General features: G+C 39.6%; 1 protein-coding gene across 1 annotated transcript; it reads right to left on the minus strand.

The window, feature by feature from the left end:
* Nucleotides 1-4,028: 4,028 nt before the first annotated feature.
* Nucleotides 4,029-15,183, minus strand: MIOS (meiosis regulator for oocyte development; the record flags this gene model as incomplete). Its single annotated transcript, XM_079538130.1, has 10 exons — nt 4,029-4,125; nt 4,400-4,529; nt 5,610-5,814; nt 7,091-7,243; nt 7,963-8,121; nt 8,704-8,769; nt 11,385-11,554; nt 12,383-12,640; nt 13,582-13,669; nt 13,870-15,183. 10 exons carry the CDS (start codon nt 15,181-15,183, stop codon nt 4,029-4,031), a joined length of 2,640 nt encoding a protein of 879 aa, XP_079394256.1.
* Nucleotides 15,184-18,681: the final 3,498 nt, after the last annotated feature.

Below are 18,681 nucleotides of genomic sequence, written 5' to 3' on the forward strand. Positions count from 1 at the left end.
TGCAGCACTACTCTGATTGTTACAAGTCATAAGTGAATTAGTTCTTCCAGCTGAGTGGCTGACCAGGTTAATCAGGTGCTTTATTTTCTTCCCTCTCTGCTCAGAAGCTGGACAGTGACGAGGGGAGGGAGAAGGACCTGAGAAGTATGAGTCAGTCTCATACTGTAAACCTGAACAAGAAGGTCCCTCTGGTATGACACCATACTCTGCTTTATGGTACCATTACTACTGTTTTTTAGCATTCAGCAAAATTAAATGTCATTGCCAACAACTACATGCTTGTTTTACTGGCATTTAACTCTCTAGAATTATTCTACCTTAGAAAAAAAATCTATTTTGTGCATGTATATATATTGTAAAACATTACATGCAAATAGTTCTTTACAAGGTTATCTAAGCCCAATAAAACGGATTCCACCACTAGATGGCTATAGCACTTTACACCGACAGAGACCATCCTTGGATATGGGAACTTGTGTGTAAATATTTGATCACATCTAAGTCGTAAATGCTAGTTTTCCCTTGTCTGTCAAGACCTCTATCCCAGAGCAATGATACACAGAAGAAGCAGTATCAAACTGCCTGTGTGGCTTATACTAATAAGGAACTGCAACATATTCTTGCTATGAAAGGAAAAGTAATGCTCAGGCTCTGTATGTATTTAGGAGGGCAACAACTAAAGAAAGTGCAAGACATTTCACATATCAAAGAAATAACCGTGGGGACTGCATTGCTTATCCCTCCACCCCACCTTCAGAATTTCACTAACTCAGTAAATGTACAAGAAACTGCCAGGGCTTAGAAACAATAAAGGGAAACACTGGCTTAGTGGGTAACTCATGAAAGGGGAATCACAAGAGCAAACAAACCATAAACACCAAGGGAAAATATCAGGTCAGCGAAACTGGGGCATGTTTTTCCCTGCTGTGGCTAAGAAGTATTCTTCCTAACTTCAGCCAAGGGGTACTATACTATCCCACTGCCTTTTTCTCCTGGAACATCTAGTGTAGTTGGCAGGATCCTAGTCTGAGTAGGCATAATTGGAAAAAATGGATTTGAGTATAGAAGGGATGCCTGCTGAGTGCACTGGGAAGCACAAATTGGAGAAGAGGGCTGTTGGAAATGCAGAGTAGGGGGGTTGAGCAGCTCCCACACTAGGCTCCCTTTGGGTACAGGGAAAAGTGAAGTGAACCATGGAATTGTTTGAGTTCAAAGGCGCCCTTAAAAGTCAGCGAGCCCAACTCCAGGAACATGGCACAGCCCAGTCAGATTGCTCAGGACCCCATCCAGCCTGACCCTGAATGACTCCAGGGACGGAGCATCCACCACCTCTCCAGGCAACATCTCCCATACCTCACCACTCTAATAATTTCTTTTTCTTTATATCCAAACCTTGTCAGAGGTGTCTCCCTCTTTACCTCATGGTCCTTAGCCCACAGTCCTGGCCTGAGCTATACCACCTGGACTGCCTGTGTCTCTCAGTGACCCCAACCCGCTGATGTGAATGCCAGCCTGACCTCAGTTCTGCCTCATCACTGTGACTTGTCCGAGGAGTGCTGAACACTTGGATGATGTTAATCTCTGTCACCAGGCTTGCTCCGCTCTCCTTGCTCAAGCAGCACAGGACTGTGACCCTTGTAGGTGACAGAGACCATAACAAACTCAAGTCAGTTTGTGCTCATTTGCAAGCCTCTCATGTATAAGATGAGAAAGTGCTTGCACTTAATCACATACTATGAAATGAAAATAATGTAGTCAGCATGAACCATAAGTTCAAAAAGGCGTTCTGGCATGCAAAGTCACCTTCAACTATTTGAATAACAGTCAAGAAGATAGAAAATAGTAAGCGTGAATGTTATCTGCAGATAATGAAATGTCTGCAGCCATACTTACAAATCAACTTGCCAAATCACAGCTTTACTAATTAAGAAACAAAACAAGAAAAAAGATGATTAAGTACACCTCTTAAAAGTTTTTAGGAATAGTGTAATTATTGGTCTGAAAGCTCAAACACCAATTACAACAGCAAAAGTTGGTACTTACACTGGACCAGAATATGTACATATTAATAACCTAAAACATTTCAAAGACATGCTGAACATCAAAGTAGGCAACTTATTTAATGAAATGATAGAAACTGAAACAAACAGGTATAGTCAAGCCAAAAAAGTTGAGCCTTCTTTTTCACATTAAAAAAAGAGACATTTTTAAGCAGTTAGGTTCCTGGACATGGTATTTATCATGAAAATTTACTGATCAATGGTACTAGAGAGGAATAAAAATATATCCTTTGCACTTACAAATCCTCACTTCCGTAAAGCAAAAGTGTTATTGCCCGTGTTTATGTAAATAGGGTATCATACATCAAACCCCAGTTTACATTTATTAATGGAGAACATTTTAAAGACCACTTCAACAGAAACAAAGTGTGCAAAAATACTAGAAATAAATATTCCAACAAGAAAAAAAAAAACCATTAACCACTACTCCATGATAGTCTGACTACAGGTATTAAAGTACCTTTTAGATTTTAACTTTATATCTTTGTCAATTAGGCAAGAATTTTAGATCAGAGTAGGTATAGCACACATAGTACAGCATTAATCAGAAAATATGACTGGAAGTTCCAAATGCAGTCACGTACACCTACAGACACCATTTCTACTTTCTATCTTGTTGCAAATACATTAGAGCACTTAGAACCCGTGGTATGTTACAATATATTCTTTCTTAAAACAACAAATGTCACAGTCCTGGCAATATGGTGCCAGTTTATTGCTAGCATTCCATTTAGTATTTCAAAGCACGCAAGTAATAAGTAACTCATACACTGTTTCTAATAGTAAATAAACACACACCAAGTAAACTGATGTTATTTTCACATACCTTAAAACAGGTGTTTTTTCCCCCCTAATATGAATTTTGTTGCCTACAAAATCAAGGACAACAATACTGATTAGCTCCTAGCACAGTTTTAGCAAAATATCATTGACTCTCAAGTTAATAAATATACTTAATTCCAGCTGGTAACATACATATATGTTTTTTTTTTTTACCACTTGCAGTCAATGACATAAAATCGTGCAGTCTTTAGGAGCAGACTGGTGTCCAGCAGTGACCTGAAGCAGGATTTAAATAGGTTCACTTCACACTTCCCAGTCTGTTTCAGAAGTGCCAAAAAATCCTGATTATCCGAAAGTCCCAAAAATTCAAAATGCTTGTAGACAAAACTCAGTATGTAGTTTAAACCTGAAATTTTTACAAGTCTCCAGTCTTGAGATTTCAGATCTTCACAGTATTATGTTAAAAATAAAACAGTCGTATCAAACTTCTAATAATTTGTCTGCACTCTGCAGTGAAACTGACACGTGAGTTTTCAGGGAACTCTTGTCTAGGATAATCTCCCCAGACTCTTTAGCATTATAATTCACATCAGCACGTGAAATAAGCTCTCAAATTGCAAAGGTATTGCTTTACTGTTAACAAAAGTTGAGAAAAGAAAGAAATAGGTTTTCCTGTAAAATAAAATTATTTAGAATATAATTAGCAGTGACATTCTTAATTGACTTACAAGGAAGTGATTGCATTCAATGAAGTGTGATCAATCAGTGAAAGGACACCACAGCATCGTTCTGCCATCCTCTGCAGAACGCTTTTTCGCCATTTGCTTTGAAGGTTTACTTTCACTGAGCACAACAGATAAAGACTGCTTTATTTGGAAAAACTGATAAACTGATAAAAGGGCCCAAAAACATTACCCTGAACAAGTTGTTAAAATTCTTTGAGTTTCAACAAAGCCTCCCGGCCCCTTAACTGCTTAAATCCACTGGCTGAGGCCCATGTGATAAATCCAGAGGCTTATTTCCACATTATCAATTTCTACCATGCACAGTCATACACACAGCATTTTACTCATCTGATAGCAATTTATTTTTTCAGTCATTAAGTCACAAATGACTTCTGTCTAAAAATGTATGCTTGGACTAGAATGGACATCCATTAGAGATCCTCACATTTTCAAGGAATATTTACACCTGAACAGTCTCTGCTGGAATAAGATTCCCTGTTGTATCCAGCTGCATACACTTACACGAACAGGCAGACACAGGACACTCAGTATGGTCCCTAGATAGCAATAGCAAAGAAAAGGAAAAAGCAGGTAAGATAAAGCTAACAAACGTTTTGCAATCTGTAAATTTAAGTATGTGCAGGAACGCAGCATCACACAGAAAACTGCAGCATAGTAAGCTTAGCCTATGTTGTTGTTCTTTGGTTTTGTTTTTTTTTTTTGTTGTTTTTTTAAATACAGACACTTTAATTGCAGATACAACAAAGGAGACACATCGTACTTCATGCAGCATACAGAAGGGCAATGCAAAAGATCTTAACATCAACTTACCTGAACCAACTGAGCATATGCCCAGCATGTCCACCATGCCTACAGTTGTGACACCAAGTAAACCAGTTGTTGAACTGGGCTAACTTCTTGTCTTTGCTAAGATCCACTTTTTCATCTGACTTGGATCCTCCTGCACAGAAGCAAACAACACAACAGATAAATGAAACATAATGGCTTAAATTTCAGTCTCATAACTGAAACATCTTAACACTGTTAAAATGAATTTGGAATTAGGAACTTCAGGTGAAGTAGCAACCTGATTCTAAAAGGGATGCCAATGCAATTATTGAAGATATATGAACTGGTGGAGAATCAAGAATTGTACTGCTTGGCTAATGTCTCACACCTTACAGACATGCTGGTCTTGCCTATGAAATTTTGCAGACAGTCTCTTTCAGTGATGATTTATGTTTCAGTGATTAATATATGTTTCAGTGAATTATGCACCTGTTCTACTGTACATAGAATGTTCTGCTTTAAAATATGTAAGATTAGCAAAATCTCAGTTATGAATTGGAATAATTCAGTAACAAGTCATGTCAATGAGCAGTGAAAGAATGAGAGAGATATAAATAGATGACAACTGTACAGCTGCTCATAGCTCTTTAACAAGACTGACCTAAAAATATGGAAAAAAATTAGTTTTACTTAGACCTTGTATACTGCTGTGTTCAAGAATTCAGAACCAAGAGATTCTAGCAATAGCATCTCTTAGCTGTTCCAGCAGGACCCATACATTCTTTCACATTTAGTCACAGAGAGTATACATATACACATTACATTTATTTCCTCTTCCAATTAAGGAGCAGTTGATTCACATTACAAGATTCGTGTAGGCTCCCAACAGTTCATCCCAAGAAAACACATCTCCCAGTTCAATGTCAAAGCTCATAATACCAAGCACCCAATATCCAAATCTTTTTCTCCTGTTTAAGCTGTGGAATTCTACTACCAATATCACTAGAAAAAATGGCCAGAATGAGGTAACCATGCATACAGTCTGACACACACAAAAAAAAGATATAGGTTTAATCAAAATATTGGATGGGATGTAAATGTGTTCTCTACTACAGTCTCTCTTTAATTAAAGTATTTACACTATGAGTACAAATAGGAGGAAAAAGTGCAACAGAAGATCTTCTTTCAGTAACTGCTAATTAAGCCTCTAATGAGGATCCCAGCTGAATAACTTAAAATGAGTACATTATACCTGGACAACTGGAAACTGGAGTTCCCATATTTATCAAGCAAAGTGCACAGCGAGGAAGTGGCTTACGACAACCAGGGCAGCTGGTAACTTTTGACTTCGTTGGTGAACCACTAACCCCATACTGGCTGAAACCTCGCCCCTGATGAGGAATGGCTGAACAGCTGTAGGAGATTGATTTTCCACAGAAATTGCAACTCACAAACACCTAAAGAGAACAAAAGCCCATTAGTTTTTCAGTTTGTTTCAATTTCTACTATAATTATAAGTGAATTTGCTCAAGCTAGTGAAGACTTGATTTACTAGATGTTCTAACTGGAAAGTCTTGCGAAGGTGTTGCTAACATCTTGGCTTATAGACTTGACAGGCAGTTCTGACGAGTAGGCCTCAATGCTGCCCATGTACTTCAACAGCACATAAAACCCTGTAAAACTGTTACTGCTTGGAGAGATATCATTTAAGAATATAAGAAGTTACATGTCAGGTAACTAAAGAAACTAAGCTTACTCAGTCTACAGGCCTCTCCATCTTTCTACTCAAGTGACTCAGTTTACAGTCCACAACATGAGGATTTGCCTAATAATCTTTACCTGCATACCTTATGTCACAAGTTGAGGTATAATACAGAGAAAAGCATTACTTTCAGCTCTGTAGGAATTACTGATGTTCATGTAAGGCAGGAGCAGTAAATTCAACTCCTCACTTGGAGCAGTATAGATGGAGTTCTCTTTAAAAAGTTGTGAAGAATGTAACTCACAACAGCCTTCCTTAGAAATCCTTGAGTCCCCAAGGCTTGTAATGCACATATTAGCAGGCATGAGCAAATAGGAGTTGCTGTAGGCAGAACATTTTGAGTAAAAACAGTACCAGATAATATTTGGACCGGGTGTCATTTTTCAGTTTAGCTTATGCTCTGAGCTGATAAGGAAAGCTGCTATTCACTTCAGACTCAAAGGCTTCAAAGGTTGAGTTAAACGAAAACCAATTTGAACTGGTCCTGGTTTCTTTCCCTAGTTTCAGCACCATCCTCATCATGAAGAAGAACTCACTAGGAAAAGTTTCCCATTTTGTTTTTCAATGCTGGAAGAAAAAAACCCACAGTTTCACACACAAAAAAGTGTGGAAACATTACAGATTCTGAAAGATGAGTTTCTGTTACAGGAAAAGACTTAGGAAAAAACACACCAAATAATGACTGAATAAAATGGCACTTCCTAGATTAGGATGTATGTAAATCTGTTTACTTCCTTACTTCCTACTAAAACATTTAAGATCTTCCTCTGAACAACATTTTTAAAAATATTAACAAAATGAATAAAAACAACAAATAGAACACAAAACATTGATTTAGAGTATCCTTAATTGAAATCTTTCCTTTCTTTTCCTCACGAAAGCCAAGATGCAGCCAGGAATTTATTTTTCTCTTTTTAAGTACCACGTTGCCTTCCTGAATTGGTCATACTTCATGTAAGAATCACATTTACCTGAGCTAAAGGTTTTGAACTGGGATCCAGCTTACTTCTGTGGATATCAAATTCTGCACGTTTGTGCCAAAACCTCCAAGCATCTAAAAGATTCCTATAGTTCTCAATCCAGTACTGAACCCTTTCATCCTTAAGTACTTCTGATGGAGAACCCTAAAGAGAAAGGAAAAATGGTCAGACATATACTGAACATGCACAAGTTATTCACTTTTTGAAAAGGCTTTACCAGTACATAATACAAAATACAAGAAATAATAGCATAATTTGCATTGACAGAGATGATACTTGGAAATATTTAACACGAGTTTGATAAGTTTTCTTCAGTCTGCCTTTCAGGTTGAAAATACTCGTGCTGCTGTTCTCCTAAAAACTCAGATTATACATTTCTGTAGCACATCTGAGTTCATACCATTCCTATGGTTACATACATAGTCAAACACAGCGCTGGTAGTAACTCCAACTGTGCCAGTAAGGACCAAGATAAGCTCAAAACAAAAACCAAAACCAACATCCACCCAAAGACTAAAAAAACCCTCTACCTTACAGCAGTTCTCTAACAATACCCTGGAAGCAAAAAAGCCTATTTTGAACCTATCAGAAAACACAGCAGTAGTTCAACTACTCAACTGCTCAACTATTTTTCTTTTCCTGTCTTCCCCTTGTCTTCACTTTCTCTGACTGAGACAGCTTGAATATATAAGTTTGTAGTTATCATCAAGTGTTTCATATGATTGCACAAAACCATCTGGCTATCTATTGTCAAAATTTACTACAGAATATACTTTTTAGTTCACAAGAATCAGTGCTGTACTGCTAAATAAACAATGTTTAGTTCTCTAATGTAAAGATTCATTTTTGAGAGAGACACTAACCTGTAACATGCAATAGCTTGCTGTCTGGACATCACCTGTTCTGTCAACGTAACTTTCCATTAAGTCCACACCATCTTTTGTCAGCCCTGTCAACAGTATTCCTTCTAAATTCCCAGCATCTTTCATTTCATTCGTCAGCTTCTCAATAAATCTGTTCAGCTATAAAAAGAAATTACTTAACTTTTGCTGTTTGTACATCCCCTGTAATTAATTTAATGCATACAGCAAAACTTTTTTAAAGTTCAAGAGTATCTTTTGCTAACAGTACACACTGCTTGCTGCATGTTGTACAGGAAAATGTATATGGCTGTATCCACTATATACCAAGAATTTAAATATCAGTGTACTTTAAATCTCCTGATGCAAAGAGCAAAAAGGAAGAGATCACCAGTTTTTCCATACACTCCTGTATATTCAAAGGAAAACATTCCTACTCTAAAAAAAAGGCTTTTTTCAAGAGAAGGTAAATGTCTGGAAATAAATACCAAATACAAATACTGTCCAGTAAAGCATTTAGCTAATGTGATATGATTTTTAAAACGAGTAAGTCTAGAACATTATTTACTTAAAAAAAAAAAATTAAGAGAGAGAGGGAGAAAAACTATACCACAGCTTATATCCTACTGTGAGGAAAAACCAAATCCCTTATGATACCCTGCTTCACCCTCCCGCCTCAAATTTTCATCTCACTAAATAAACCCCAGCTTAACAGTTTGCTTGAATGCGTAACCATAGGCTTACCTGAGCATCATTGAGGAACTTGCAAGCAAATGCCACTCTGTCTCGTACTGCCACATTATTTTCATACTTAGGAGAGAAAAATGGGAATATCACCATCACATGCCAACTTACAAGATTTCAATACACTGCTTCTAAAAGTCAGATCATTTATCTTACTGTACAGCTAATATTATGAATTTGATTACGTACAAAGAATGAACCAGAAGAAAGCTAACACCAAATATCAACTGATCTGTTAATGCTCAGATATAGGCATCAGACTGAGACTGTGGCTACCTGGAACAATCTGCTCCTGTGGCAGAAAAGCCTGGTACAATACACTGTACGTGCTTTTTGAAACTATACAGTAAACAGAAGTTTTACAAATCACATAATTACAATCAGGGCTAGGCTATAGTGTTTCTAGCACATATAGCCAAGAGTCTCAATAAGTCACAAAAAGTAGAACAAACAACCCTTCTTCTTCCATATTTATAAAAAGCCTAGCCCCACTACTTCAGTTTTCCTACAACCACAACTGAAGAAAATAGTAATAATAAAATGACAATACCCAAAACATCAATTTCTCAAAAGTATATTGGCACCCAACATGCAGCATGCAACATTTACTTGCTGCTTTTTAATCCTTTCGCTACATCATGCACACAAGAAGAAAAACACCTTGATTACATTCACCCTGGTACTTAGCTGTGCCTATATAAAATCATTACCTAACACCCAGAGAACAAGAGCATTCTCTCTTCCTCACAGAAAATGTTTTCTCCTTTGGGATTCTTACCTTATTCTTATTTAATAGCCTAAATATATCATATTTTGTTATCCTTCTCTTTAACATTTGTGGGCCAATTACTCTTCTACATGTGGGTTAAATCAAGCATATCCATTATTCTCTAACTAAGGATCAAGTATGTTACTTCTCCAAAACGTGAAATATCTCATGATTAAATTAAAGATTTAGCATCCTCTTTATATCAATTCTAGGAGATATAAAATTGTTTATTATTTCATCACTCCAAAAATATTTTAACAATTAAACAAGAAAAAATGAAATACAATTCAGCGCAAAGACAGCATCACAAAAACTTCTCTGCACCTACTGTTTCCTGCATTTCTCTTATTAGAATAGAACAGTTCATAGAACCATAGAATGGCCTGGGATGAAAAGGACCTCAAAGATCATCCATTTTCAATCCCTCTGCTATGTGCACGGTCACCAACCAGCAGACCAGGCTGCCCAGAGCCACATCCAGCCTGGCCTTGAATGCCTGCAGGGATGGGGCATCCACAGCCTCCTTGGGCAACCTGTTCCAGTGCATCATTATACTGTGTGAAAAACTCCTAATATCTGACCCAAGCCTCCCCTGTCTCAGTTTGAAACCATTCCCCCTTGTCCTATCACTACCCACACTTGTAAACAGTCATAAACCCCTCCCATTTATACGCTTCCTTCAAGTACTGGAAGGCCACAATGAGGTCTCCCTGGAGCCTTCCCTTCTCCAAGCTAAATAAGCCCAGTTCTCTCATTTTTCGTCATTTGGAAGGGACCTACAAAGATCAGTGAGTCCAACTATGTTGGGCTAACCAGTAGTTAAAGCACATTATTGAAGGCACTGCCCAAAAGCCTCATGATCACCAACAGGTGTGTGCCACTAACCATCTCACTAGGAAGACTGCTCCAGTGTTTGACCATCCTCACAGGGACGAAATTTCTCCTTATATCCAGCCTGAGCCTCCCCTGGCACAGCTCTGTGCCATTCCTGAACATTCTGTCATCAGTTCCCAGGAGCACAGTCCAGCACCCTCCACTCCTCAGGGAGCTGCAGAGAGCTTTTGGCCACCTCTTGGACTCCTCCAGCCTTCTTCAGCCTCCAGCTCCCTGTCCACCTGGGACAACCCAGGTGCCTTCAGCTTCCCCTCACAGAATAGACCTTACAGCTCTGTTCCCAGAATTGATGCCTTCTCTGGATACTTTAAGGGACCTTAACATAATTGTCATATTGCGGAGCCCAGAAATGCACACAGTATTCAAGGTGAAGCTGTACTAATGCTATATGCAGAGGGATAATCACCTCTTTTGACCAGTTAGCTGTGCTGTGCTTAATGCCACTCAAAATAGTTTTCTCCTTGGCTGCCAGGGCACACTACTGGCTTGTATTGAATTGCTGTCACCAGTACCCCCAAGTCCTTTCCTGCAGAACTCCTCTCCAGCCACTCATCCCCCAGTTTCTGTTTTTATCCAGCACTGTTCCATCCCAGGTGCAAACCTGGCATTTTCCTTTGTTAAGCTCCTTGCCATTGCTGATGGCCCAGTGCTCCCATCCATCTGGATCCCTTTGTAAGATCTGTCATCCCTCCAACTAGTCAGCAATACCTCCCACATTAGAATTAGCAGCAAACTTGCTGAGGATGTACCTCACTCCTGCACCCAGATCATTAACCTCTCTCCTGCTTTTTTCCTATCAGCTTATGTTATTTTGAGAACACATTTCTAATGGTTTAAGAATTGCATGCTAGAAAAGATAAACAAAATCCCCTAACAACTGTGTCAGTTATGTTGGATGTTTTGACTGCCTCTGCATATTTCATATAATTTTCACACTGACACAATGCTCACTTCACTGACATCCACGTATTTATATGCATAACTATTATTTAAAGAAATTTAACATAAACTTACTCACCAAAACACCATCATATGAACCAGACTCACTTGTCAGAAAAGCAAACATAGCACACAGGTAGGGATTGTTCAACTGCAGTCTTAGAGTACTGCACATTTCTCTCCAAAGTGAGTTCTTCTCATCTGTATAGCCTGACAGAGCCATTGCTACTACATTAAGGTTCAGATCACCTGGTTTAATGAAAAAAATGAAAGAATATTTAAGTTCAGGATTTTTTTTTTTTAAAAAAAAGGACATACAAGAGTTTGAAGTTAATACGTTTCCTAAAATCATTACACTAATTTCATCTAATTACTGTTAGAAAATGTTTCCTGTTTTCTAATTCAAACAAAGCCAGACCCTGTTCTGAACCTTCTCCCAACCCAAAAAAATGCACGCACCTCCCCCAACCTCCAAAAATATTAAAAACAGAAGAACCTTAACAGTTTTCTTCATTTCATACCAATATACTTTGGTGCTAAGTCACTATTTAAAATTTAATAAGAGAACAGATGCAAATCAGAGTCCCAGGAGGAACTAAAACTAGCTCTAAAATCATTAAATCCACCTTCATACATTGTCACTTTCCCCAAACAATATTTCAGAACTAATGCCTTCGGTAAACTTTGAATATTTTATTTCAGTTATTCCAGCCACTGCACTGGCAGAAAGCTGCATATAGCCCAACTGAAGCAGACCTGACATCTGACCCACCTGCAATTACATTAAAAGAAAAAAAATCCCACCATTTTTGAGTGATTTACTTTTGGGTGTAACGCTTTCTGTGGTACGTATCAATATTTACAACGTTTTAATTACATAGTAAAGCATACTACAGTGTGAGGAGTGAAGAGATAATAGGATTTGTCAGATTCTGAGGCTTCAATACAGCCAATTCAAGTAAGTACTGTAAAAGACAGCAGGCATATTTTCCACACCACCTTCCAAAATCCTGTTTCCGTAAGCATCTACTCAGGTGATGTACCTCCAAAAGAAAGGACACAAAACACAATACAAACCTTTTCCTGAGGAAGCACCTTTATTTAGAATTTGTATTGCCCGCCGTATGTCCAAATTGAACAGTGCTACAGCAGCAGCTCGCTCCCAGTCTCCTTCCTGTTCCAATGAATTTAAGAAAGGTTCCACATCTAAGTCTGTTCCCTTCTTTATCCACCCACAGAGCTGCAAAGCCAAGGATCTCTCCTCACTCAGATACTGAATAATATCTGCCTGTCTATCAGATCCACTCCTGCTGTGCCTGAGGTTCTCAGTTGTTCCTAAAATGGGAACAGTATGTTAAATTATGCTTAAACCATAACCTAAATTGCAACTGCAACGCTTTGATTTCAATCATAAAACAGAACATAAAAGCCAAGTATCCCACTTTACTACTCAGTTAACATCAACAATAACTACATGGTAAGGAGCAGCAGATAGCAAATGATTTTATTCTGATCTCCTAAAAGTCACACATCTAAACTTGACACTTACTCCCTAAGTCTGTCTTTCTTTCCTCTTCACCCTAAGATTGTGGAGGTTCCTGTTACCAAGACAGGACTGATCAGTGCATTCAGTTTGAAAATACAGTCAAGCACCTGCTCTACCAGTTCTCCTCATCAGGCAATGTGCTAGAAACATTCCCAACACTCAAGAGTTGCTTTTGTTATCTCCCCCCCCCCCCCAATCAAGCAGATCAAATATTAATAAGACACCTAATGAATAGAGAGGAAAAGATTCAAGTAAGAATCCCCTAAAAAATAACTCAGCTTAAGAGGCGTAATGTGATACACAATGAATGACTGCCACTTCAAAATAATGTAGCCTCTCTAAACATACAAATGTACTTTGGCTACAGTAAAGTTAGCTTTTAGAACTATACTCCCAGGTAGAACTTTGAAAAATACAACAAATAGTTATGCAGGGAGCAAGACCTTTTGGTGCCATAGTCAACAGCTAAATGTTTGAAACAGCTCAGATGAAGTTCTACCTCTGAGGTTATTTTGTTCTACTGATGATCTTCAAAGAAAACAAACAATTCAGGAAATCACTGTAATATTAACTGTTCACTTACATTTCTGTATTTACGATATATATTAAAATACAGACTGATACACTTTATTTCTGCAGCCTCCTTCAACCATTTTTAAAGACAAAGTCATGAGTGCTTCATTTTGTAAATATACTGTAATATAACTTAACAAAGTTAGAACATTCTTACCCAAAGATGACTTCACAATTGACTTAATGCCAGCATAAACTAGGGGACCTTTGTTTCCTGTAAGTTTTTGATCCATATCTTCAGTATACTGCTTCATAAGTATTTACATGTATAGGAAGCTTATTTTTTTTTCCAAAGAATTTGAAAAAACACTTCTTCAAAGTTAAAACTCATATTCTCTTAACACAGGCCTTTCACAGGACACTGCATTGTATTTAGACTTTTACACATTTCACACAACCCGTTCATGCTTAAAGGGGTGCATTACTTCTTTAAAATATAAACCACAGTAAAATAAAGGATATAGTGCAGAGTGTACCAAAGTGATTTCAGCTGAGGATCTTCATTTCCAGCTAGAAGGTGATTTCTCCAAACTTGTTCAGTATCAAGGCCATACCTTGATAAAGCTCGGAGCCGCATTTTCGTCGCTATATCCTTTTCCAAGGAGCTGGCCTTTCCTTCTTCTGTACACTCATATAAATGTCGCCCACAAGCCCACATTAAGGATGTCACTGGACTCCATGCAAGAGAAATTCTTTCAAAAACCGTAAAGTCAGACATAGTTCTATTGGGAGTCACTACCACCATTCGATTTTGACTTGTGGGATGCCAGGCAAATGAGGCAATGTAGTTTTCACACGGTTGGACACTTCTTTCAATTATTGTAGGCTCAGTTTCATCTCCAATAGGCGTGGGAGTATGCTGCATATCATACAGCCTAATGATATTACTATCCCTTGTTAATGTAGCTAACAGTCCTGTCCTTGTTGGACACCATGCGACTTTTGTTAAAGGTTTTGGTTGCTCTGTCAATGTCAGAACTGGCTTTTCAAACTTTCTTAAATCCCATATGGCAACTTGGCCTTCATAGAAGGAAGCTACACGATCATGGAAATACGGATCAACAGTCACTCCTTGGACAGCCTTGGTATTTACAAATATTTTTTGGCTTGTATTCCTCAGATCAAAGATAGCCAGATTGCGATGCATTCCAGCTAAAAGAAGCTTCTGATCCCGTGGAAGCCAACAAAGGGAGAGACAAGCATCGTTCTGCCCTAACTCATAAAGTGGCTTTGTTACCACTAGTCCTGCTTCCGGATCTCCTGTTGAAAGTCTCACTTTCTCTGTAGCAACTGCAGTCTCTGGAGCATATTTGCTACTGATATCCCAGATCAATACTGAAAAGTCAGCCCGGTGTTTATCTAATCCAGCAGCAAGCCAGTTACTATCTAGTGGGTTCCATGCTAGAGTATTGCACTGTCGTGCGTGCTTGGGAACAAACTCTTTCCCTATCAAATCTTTAGATTTTGAGTTGTGATCTTGACCAAGGCTCGTAAGCACCACTCGACCATTGGCCTGTCCAACAGCAAGAAGACATTCAGGATCATACTTGGGATACCAAGCCACACATTTCATATACGGTGTATCCGAATTTATTGACAACAGCGTGGCAGTAGTCTCTTCTGATAAACGCAAGGACCCTGCCTTGAGTTCTGAACTTACAGCAGATTCAATGTGATAAAGGCTCAATTCTGAGTCACACACAACAAAACGGTCGACGTGATGTGGGGCCCAAAGAATATCTGGTTTGGAGCCACTCATGTTTAAGGTGAGTTCACAAACAACTTAAACTGCTGTAGGAAGATTCTGGTGACATCCATTCATACGAAAACTGTTAAGAAAATCATTTGTAGGAATGTTATCAAAATCCAAATTCCTTTTTCATCTCAGATCAGCATTTAAAAAAAAAAAAAAGAATATTTTTCTCCATTGCTTTTAGCCCAAGTTTATTGTGTGCACATATTTAAAGCCAAAACTAAGCATTTCTCACATTAAGCCACTTTTCCCATGACATGCCCTGTTTTTGCTAAGATACATTGACTGGGGCAGAAACCACACAGCCACCTACAAACCAACAGCAGTGTGTTCACAACCTCCAGCAATACCAGTATTGCTTATTATGGAAGAAAGCATCAACCAAAACATGATACAGCGTGATGTGTGGGTGTGCTGCCAGGAAAGGGCCAAACCCTAAAACACATAGTAGAAAATGTCTCTGCCTAATTGAAATGCACTAATTCACAGATATTAGAGTCTGTCTGCCTTGTTTAAAGTTCCATCTATAACCTACAAAGGCTTACCCTACTTGAAGATTTCTGTAACTATAAAGCTTTACATGCATCACCTCCTTCTGCTGCTCCCAGTTCCACCTTCTGCCCTGCTGTCACCAGGTCTTTGCACGTGGCCTAGCAGCACACATAAACCCACGCTGTTGTCAGTTCCACTGATTCCTGCAGGAGCCCCACGTCCAGAATCCTTACACGCTCCTACATACAAGGGAAACGACCTTGTGATTCCTACAAATTTTTCTTACGGCTGGGAAAAACAAAAGATTTACCGTATCGGGAAAAGGCAGAACGAAGCATCACTTGCTGCCACCTCCTCTCCACACCCGCCGTCCGCTCCCAGCGCTCCCCTCCTCCCGCCTCAGCCCAGCCGCTACTCGGTCCGGAGTCCGACCCGCCTCACCGCCGCCCCGCTCTGCGGGAGCGAGGAAGCCGCTGAGGCCCGCAAAGACGTCGCGGCAGCAGGGCCAGCCCGTAGCAAGAGCAGCAGCCAACCCCCACCCGTCCCCGGGCGCGGCGGCCGCTCACCCACCCGCGAACGCTGCGACACCGCCGTGGCGCGACCCGCGGCCAGCCGGAGCCTCCGGCCGCGGGGACAAACGACGGCAGAGCTCCGCTTCCGGCTGCGGGGCGGCGAGGAAAGGACAACAACTGCACTTCCGGCGCGCGATGAACGCCCTTCCGCACAGCTCCTTCCGGTGGTCGGGAACGCGCTCTCACTTCCGTGTTGGGAGTGTTCTGGTGATTGGTGTGGTGACGTCACGCAGCGGCACCACAGCGCCCCCCCCCCCCCCAATGGAGGTGGGTGCGCTGCGCGCCTCTGCTGCTGGCGCGGGCTGTTCTAGCTCTGTTTTCTGAGTATCTCAGTGACAGCAACATGTGAGTAAATCCTGTCCAACTTCCCCGAGCATGCGTCCTAAAATGTAGAGCGTCTCTGAGCTCCATCTCGTGGTCTTTGGATGAAGGCTAGTAGTCATCCTCACTGTCAACTTCTAACTTTTAATGAGAGGTAAACCAACTGTGTTGTGCTGAGCTGAGACATCTATTTTGATGTCTTATCTTTCTGCTTTCTTATCTTTACTTGACACCAAATTCCTTCAGCTCCCACGTTCTTGTTCTTGAGCTTTCATTTACACAAGCATTCTGTCCTTCAGTTTATACCCACTGTGAGAAAGTGTTATTATGTGAAAAAACTGTTCACTGTTCCCTGTCAACACCAAGCTGTGTGGTACAGCTGACATGCCTGATGGATGGGATGCCATTCAGAGACCTAAACAGGCTGAGCAGCAGGCCCAGGTGAACATCATGATGTTCATCAAATCCCAGTGCAAGTCTTACACCTGTGTTGTGGCAACCTGCACTATCAGTACAATCTGGGGAATGTTAGGATAGAGCAGAGCCCTACCGAAAATAATAGGCATGGCAGTGGGGTATGAGCCAGCAGTGTGTCCTTGGAGCTGTGAAAGTTAAAATTGTGGGGTTTTTTCCCAACCTCATATACGAGTTAGGGTACTCCTAGACAAACAGATGAGCAGAGAGTGAGAGGCTCAGCTGTCAAGATTGGGGAAATGGATGGGACAAACACAATAAGCAGGAGGTAATAATTTATGAGGCAAGAATGAGAGAGAGGTCCAAGGTTGATGGGATCAAGCTGTAAAAACAACAGCAAGTGTCGGGTAGGTTGTGAACCTGGAGTACTCAATCAACAAGGAAATGGGAGGAATTCTTGGTGTCAGTCAATAGGGGATATAAGGCTGTGATTTTTTTTTTTTTTTTTTTTTTTTTTTTTTTTTTTTTTTTTTGTGGTTGTTTGCTCCTGCTTGCTGGATGTCTGCCATTGCAATCACAAGTTAAAACTTCTTGTGGCCCCTGTGTTTTACAGTAGTTTTGTTTGCTAATTGTGCCCTGATTAAAGGCTGAATAAGACGCCCAAACTTATTGCAGTGCATAATCATGTAGATACACCAGAGGGCAGAATTTAGACAGCATAAATAATACCTCTTTATTTTATATGTTACACACAATTTAACTCAGCAGCTAAATGATCATTTGCTTGGTATATTGCAGTCTTATTTTTGAAGACTATATGTTACATGAAGCATGAATAAGAATGTCACTGACCTAATATACCTCAGGCATTAGGCTTAAAGTGTGTACTTCAAATTGCATCAAATTGCTCTGTTTCCTAACAGGATGTAAAAAATCTACAGTGTATTCAAGGGAATGTTGTCATTCTTACTGTGTGAAGGACATACTGGGGGGAAAAAAAAATGAATATTTAAGGCATTCAAATCTGATTGATATCATTGATCAAGCAGAATCAAAACGTCTTTTGACATATTATATTCCTGTACTATACAGTAGTCACCTTCTTTCTTGCTTTTGTAGATCTGTATCATACTCACATTCAGTTGTGGCTATCCAAGTGAAAGAATTGTCACTTTCTCATCTCCCTTCATCCAGAATCTCTCTCGTCTTTGTCACCTCGTTCTGTTTCTTTACTGTGCCGTTTGAGTTGCTGTAACTCAAATATCAGACAGTATCCACGTTCTCTCAGATCATGAACGATAATGTGAAGTTTATTGACCAAAGTCTTATTATCCCCTATTTCAATCTGGAGGGGTTATCTGCCCTGGTAAGGGAGCTCTGAGAGGTGGAGAGCAAAATGTCAGTAGCTGCAGTGGATACAGTGAGCTGCTATGGCACACTAGGGATTAAGTGCCTATGCTTTCAAAGAGGTTAAACCTGTTTTGTGTGAAAGTTATGCCCAAAGGGATTTAGAACTTGTCATCATCTGTATATACATTTGCCAATTTAAAATATACAAGGGCAGCTCTGTAAGTAATGCCTCCTATTTTGGCCTTTTAGGCATTTAAATGCATTCATATTGCAGAATCTGAAGGTAATCTGAATTTTCAAATTCTCTTGAACATATTATTTCTTTCCCTCCCTGATCACAACTATTTTCTTTCAA

This window comes from Tetrao urogallus (assembly GCF_951394365.1).
Source record: "Tetrao urogallus genome assembly, chromosome: 7".
NCBI classification, from domain to species: Eukaryota; Metazoa; Chordata; class Aves; order Galliformes; family Phasianidae; genus Tetrao; species Tetrao urogallus.